Source organism: Dendroctonus ponderosae, unplaced genomic scaffold, assembly GCF_020466585.1.
Source record: "Dendroctonus ponderosae isolate FM_Combo_2020 unplaced genomic scaffold, Dpon_F_20191213v2 Dpon_F_20191213_3, whole genome shotgun sequence".
NCBI lineage: Eukaryota > Metazoa > Arthropoda > Insecta > Coleoptera > Curculionidae > Dendroctonus > Dendroctonus ponderosae.
The window spans coordinates 11,005,358-11,011,906 of NW_026018508.1; the positions used below are offsets into that span (position 1 = coordinate 11,005,358).

Consider the following 6,549-nt stretch of genomic DNA (forward strand, 5'->3'; position numbering starts at 1 on the left):
CAATTCGCACACAATTGATGTATTTCCTTGATAGCGCCAAAGCCTCGCAACAACATAAATTACATCATTCTGATTTAATGACGAATCGTGCTAAGTACGTAGACCACCCTGTATCATGTTGCAATTTCTACTTGAAGTGTGTCTTCCAGACCCGCCCATTTTGCCCACACCATGGTGAATTGCATCGACCTTGCCCACAATTTTGTGACTAACTGCAATGGGTGCATTTTTTCTAAAAATCTAAACGGCAAATTGCGATTGCATTTTTTTAACTGGCCAGCACGGTTACGGGGTTGTCAACCAGCCTATAAAAGCGTTTTGGGGCCGATACCTTAGCTAGTTTGTGTTTACGTGTTGAATCGTATCGATAGATTATACAATGCAATTTAAGGTAGGGCCTGATGCACTTGTATGTACTTTTTCGGTTAATATTTGCAAAACAAGTCCAGAAAAGTATTTTTTTCCGAGATTTGCTTCCTGTGATTGAAAGAAACTGTTTGAAATAAGTTTTCTAAATTTCAATTTGCGCAACCCAAGTAATTCTTTAGGGCTCAGAAATAAGTTTTTTAACTAGAATACATAAGAAAAGTTCAGAATTCACTCAGTGTGTAAGGGAATGAAAACGGGAAAGTTTCAAGAGTTTGAGCCTTAAAGCCCCAAAAAGTTTACATGTTATTTGATGGTCTATATGTAATTTATGAAACCTCAGGCTTTTGCGTACTTCTTAAGCAAGCAGGAGGTTTCTAGCCGGATTAACCCAAATCAACAGATTTCTAATTTTTTCGCATTTTCCTTCACACGAAAATGAATGCAATCTGAACAGAATCTACTTATCTTATCAGCCAAAATTTCTCTAACTTCTTTATTCTGTCGAGTCAGAATGATTACTAAATGACTTTAACTGTCCTCAACTTAGTTTTGATCGAAATTCAATTCAACAAATCTGCAATCTTGTGATCGGCTTTCTGAAGATCTGGGTTATTAAAGAAACGTTTCTATAAAAGTCGAAATAGGCATGGTAGAAGTGATTTACTATTTGCAGTAGATGTTCAGATAAACATAGTGTTAGCACTTTCTACAAACCGCGTTTATTAAGCATAATTAATCAGTCTAGGGCAATGTGAAGCCAAATTAAATAAATTAGATCTCAGTGCGAATTTATTAAAGAACCATCATCCTGCTACATTCGTTGTTCAAGTATAGCACTAATTTTGTATTTAAAATTTTTAATTTTCAGATGAAATTTGGCCGTTTAACTGATCAGCGAATACCATTTGGTTATAAGCTTCCAATTTCAACAAAACTTTCTATTGAGTGAAAAAAATATGCTAATCTTAACTTATGAAGCTGTTAAAAGTCCACTTTGAAGACTTGCTGAATTATTAGGGATTCATATACAAAAAGCTACACTAAAAAGCAAATTGAAGTTGGATTTTAAAACAAAAACCAGATACATGAATTGTTGAAAACTATTCAAGTAATCACTAATTAATTTTAGGTAGTATAGTTGTTTATTCAAACTTTTCTATGTTATTAACAACAATGGACTTAAAAATCTACAGGTTTTCGTAAGAACAGTCAATATCTCACCAAAGCTCCTTCCAATTTCTTAAAAAAAGTCTAGCTTTTCCTTCACTTTTATGTATAGAAACGTAACTTTAAATTCAAACTAATTTGTCCCAGACCTAGAAAAACCATTTTCGATATAAATAAATCGATTGCTATTTCACATTTTATTAAATCTGGCTCTTGTAACTGAACCGAAACGGTTTTGTTTGTGAATGAAGTAAGTCTAGGTCGAGGCTCCATGATTACTCGCTCGTTTCATTTCATTACTCCTGACCATTTAAAGCGCTGGTATTGATACACCTGATTAAACATTTTTTAAGTTGTTCATCGCTGTTTCTGTTAAAGCTTATCACATTTGTGGCGTTCATCGCTTCATCGAAAGCTGGTCTAATTCCTGCTGGTCCAGCTTTAAGCTATGGATACGCCGCTCATGGCCCTGCTCTATCGCTCCCTCCTTCCTATCCAGCTTACTCAGCCTACTCGTCTTACCCAGCCATTGCTCCTACTTACCTAAACCCAGCCGCTGTTGCTGCCCCATATGGCCCTACTTTGGTAAAAGCAGCAGCTCCTGTTGCTCCCTCAGTAGATTACGTGGTAAGTATTAAAATCCGAAATTTTATGGGCTACAAGTTGATGTGTTTTCACTCTCCCATCGGGTCGGCAAAATGCCCAGCTCTTGACCCACAGGCTGATGCGTTCAAGCTGTTAAAGAACCAGAAATGTGTCCGCGATCTTCTCGCATTTTCACTTTCAATGAGGTTTCAATGGGGATTATCGCGAACGTTGAATACCGGTAAACATCTGTTGTCTGAAATTTGTTTTCTCCGTAAATAATGTATAAGTTGTAAGGTGTGTAAGTGAGTTTAATTGCAAAATCAGCATTTTTGGCCGCCAGTTTGATACAGGAAAGATTTCTATTAGAAACGATTTTTTAATGTGTTATATTGTTTTCCGTGAGTGTTTTGAAAAAGCTTCTTTAGAGGTAAAGATTGAAGGAAAGGTGTGGTAACGTAAAAATGCAAAAGCTCACTGAACACGGAAGTTTCACCTACATTCAAATATAAACTAATAGAAAAATATATAGTTTTAGCTGAAAATAAAATTATTTTGCTTATTAAAGTCGCTGACTATTCCTGCGGTCGCCTTCGCCATGCAGCGGAGAATTCTGCAGACAAATCGGAATTGCTGGTGCGATCTGTGGTTACTTTGGAAATTAAAAGTGAATGGATTGGCTTCAATGTGTAGTAGTTTGCAATGTTTTTCTCCTAGTTTAGTGCTGGCACCTGGTTAAATGATTGTAAACTGTCTTGGGATCAATTTTTTTATTTAGCGTCTACTTGCCTTTACCAAGCCGATTTTGCAGGTGTAAGAAAATTTTCCGATAACCAGTTGAAATCACTTTTGTCTTATTACATTTTCTCTTGACGCTCGATAATAAATTGTGTTTCAAACATTTCAAAATTGCGTTTCAAAGAAGTGTTGTTGTCAATTTAAAAAAAAATTGTTTTCAAAAAATTAAAAATATTCACATTTATCGAGACAAATTAATTCCAACTTGTTGTCAACAGTAAGTCCTAACAGCCATAATTGTATTTTTCATGTATCTAGTTCAATGTGACGAAATACATAGGCTGGGCCAAACATTCGGTATATCCATATTTTAGATTATTGCATAAACTAAAACACATTATTATTTTGCAATACTTAATTATTGCGCTTTGGAGCTACGTTTCGTATAATTAGTGACAAATCTAGTGCTTATTTAACTTTTAAGTTTCTAGAGCAAAAAGTGCAAAAATTCAGCACAGTTTTGAAAAATTTATTAAATTTCGCTTATCCTTGGTATAAACATTTTTTTAGAAAATCTGATGCATTTTTAGGCTTATCCAAAATACGAATTCAAATATGGAGTAGCTGATGGACACACTGGAGACCAAAAATCCCAATCGGAAATTAGAGATGGAGATGTGGTGAAAGGCCAGTACTCATTGGTGGAAGCTGATGGAACAATCAGGACTGTTACCTACACTGCTGATGATCACTCAGGATTCAACGCGGTTGTGACCAGAGTAAAAAAATTCTAAAAGTTTTAAACGGTGAAAATTTGAAGGTTTTTTTTCAGACTGGTCATGCAACTCATCCAGCTACTCCGATTGGCGTTGCTCATAAAGTAATTGCTGCTCCACCTTCTTATGCAGCTCCAGCCTTAGCATCTCCCTATGGCTACCTCAAAGGCTAATCAATCCTCAATTGCCCTGCATTTCAAAATGCCTTAAACTGCCATTAGCCTACAGAATGCAAATTATTATTGTATTTATTTTATTGATATGTGTAGTGTTTTATTTAATTTGTATTTTGTACGCGTGACTCGGGTTTACGGCTCAACGACTTCGCTTGACCTTTAATTTTTCGTAATTCGTTTGTACATAACTAAGCTCTAGTTTAAGATCATCGCAGTATTGTCTCATCTGTATATTATAATAATATTACAAGAATATATCAGTTTTAAAAATATTCATGGAGTTTCTCTACTTATCGGTTGGGGAAGTGCAGGTTTTGCCTACCTGGCAAAGGTTTTTTTCGATTGGACGGAGAAAAAATTAAAAAAGCTGTGTTTAAAATGCCTGATTCTCTTAGTTTAAGGAGAGTAATAAAGGAATTTTTGGGTCTTAAAATTCGATATTCCGTCAAGGGCATGTTGCAGAATGGAATGAGCTTAAAATGAACGTGGGCTGCAAAAAATTACGTGGAAATCAGAAGCAAGAAGTTACTTAGTTAACTCATTAAATATTCTGTTTTGACTCAACAGTGCAACTTTTGTGGTTCGTTCCACAGACGCTCTGCTATAAAGTTTAGTTAAACTTCGCTTTTCTCTAGTAACGGACAAGGAAATATAAAAAATTAGCCTCCAAACTTCTAATAAAATTGGATTTTTTATGCTCTAAAATTGAATCGCCAAAATGCTGCTTGCTGAGAAATATAAATGAATTCTAAGAAATGAGTCTAAGAAATATAAATGAATTCTTAGAAAATCTAAACTAAGTTTAAATTATTCCACTAAAATGATTCATTACAGAAAAGTCTCTGTAAAATTCATGCCCAAAGGCACATTAAAATTTCAAAACAAGTTCAAGTTTATTTGCAGTTTTATATATTTTTATATGGATGAAAGGAACTAATCAATATTTGTTATAATACAAAAATAATTAACAAACTTTTTATAATTACTCTCTAGAATAATAGAATAGAATTGAGCTTATGATAAAAGAGAATTTTACAAAGTAAAAAAGTGCAAAACAAACGAAAAATACCAAGCATATAAAGCACGTCTAAAAAATATATTACTTTCTTAAAATATCGCAATAATTTTTCCTTTCGTCAGCCTGTTTCATAATTGGCATTCATAAGTGAATTTTCACAATAGATCCATCAACTAAACCAAAACCTTTGCTGCGGCAAATTCATCAACTTTAATAAGGTAAAAAATTCTTCTTAAATGCTTCGTATGCTTTAATTTCACTTATTTAACCATTGTTCTCTTATGTTTAGATATGATAATAGCGCAACTCCAATATGTTCAACAGGTTGAAAGGCAAGCATTAATGTTATAACAACTTGCATAACCGAAAAGATAGATAACTATCTACTAGACATATAATTGTTCTAAAAAGAACAAAGTGTCCTCGATGGAGAAATTTCAGCTCACTGATGCATGCGAAATTGATAATTTAAAATACGCATAAATGTTGATGTTTTCATGCTTCGATTCTCAGGTATTTTAAAATGTTAGTTAATCAAACTTGATTAGCTAATTGATCAAATCAATGTGTTGGTGGTAATTCCAGTTGTTTATATAATTATTCCTATTAATACTAAGCGCTGGCAACTGAATTAAGCATTTTTAAATGTTTTAAAATATACTTATATTTTCTAGTTTATGCAGGTATACATTTCCTATTAATATTTAGGAATTTCTCTGTGGCATCTTGAGCAACGTTAGATTTATTTTCACATCAGGTCTGCAACATTATTTTACATAATTTTTATGGCCTTATTGTCCAAGTGTATTTTACTAAGTATGTCTTTTCCACAACGTTGCTTCCGTTGATTAAATTGGCAATTAAAGCGTTGAGTACCATTTAGTGATACGAAATGTTGGTAATTGGTGAGAAACGTTCACGCATTGTTTGCCCAACATCAAAACAACAGTGATAATAGTTTAATTATTTGGAAACCATCTAGGCATAATCGGACGGATGTTAAGCAAATACATTTGCCTTGGTAACTTTGTTTTATATTTTAAACTGTTGATTAATTATGAATTAATATTTAAAAAGCAAAATTGAATACGCAAGATAATCGAATACTTTCTTATTTCAGGTTTTAGTAGAAAAGGTAACAAATAAAATAAAACCACAACTGTTTCTAATGTTGTAGATAAGTTCTATATTGTTGAGGCGGATTCATTTTTTACAAACTTCTTTTTGGGTATTTTGCCTCAAAATTTTTTGAGACAGAATTTCCTCACGTCTTTTATTACAGATTGATAAATAGTGCTCCTATTTCGCAATGAGAACGAATTATTTATCAAGAACTATCACCTAGAGGGTATCCTGCGACACACTTAGGCTCAAGCTGTAAGAGAAAATTCCAATTAGTAGAGAAATTAGTTTGAAAAATTACCTTGACGTTTCGATAGCTATTTTCTGCTATCGTTATCAAAAGAACCTAAATGAACTAAAAAAAGAGTATGTTAATAAATTGTGTAACAATAGTAGGATAATACAATATATGGAAATTCGCTCTGATAATTCGTCTGTGCAAATTGTCAGGTATGTGACTTGATCTCATTGTTTAAATTAATAAAGGTAATGTTAATTAATTATTTTGGTGTAAATTTAATTTGGGTGTATGTTTCTTTGGTCTACTTCAGATTTTAGCATAGGTAACCATGTATGACTTAAATTAAATGAACATGAA

The 6,549-nt window shown here is 33.2% G+C and overlaps 1 protein-coding gene across 1 annotated transcript; it reads left to right on the forward strand.

The window, feature by feature from the left end:
* The first annotated feature begins 328 nt into the window (after window positions 1-328).
* LOC109546679 (cuticle protein 19) lies at window positions 329-4,083 on the forward strand. The gene is made up of 4 exons (XM_019917728.2): window positions 329-391; window positions 1,915-2,163; window positions 3,450-3,638; window positions 3,692-4,083. Exons 1-4 carry the CDS (start codon window positions 380-382, stop codon window positions 3,806-3,808), a joined length of 567 nt encoding a protein of 188 aa, XP_019773287.2. The 5' UTR covers window positions 329-379; the 3' UTR covers window positions 3,809-4,083.
* The last annotated feature ends 2,466 nt before the right edge of the window (window positions 4,084-6,549 follow it).

Excerpts from the sequence above, each read along its gene's own strand:
- LOC109546679 (XM_019917728.2), top strand. Across the intron at positions 2,164-3,449 it reads CTCCCTCAGTAGATTACGTG|GCTTATCCAAAATACGAATT; the intron begins GTAAGTATTAAA and ends ATGCATTTTTAG. Across the intron at positions 3,639-3,691 it reads TCAACGCGGTTGTGACCAGA|ACTGGTCATGCAACTCATCC; the intron begins GTAAAAAAATTC and ends GTTTTTTTTCAG.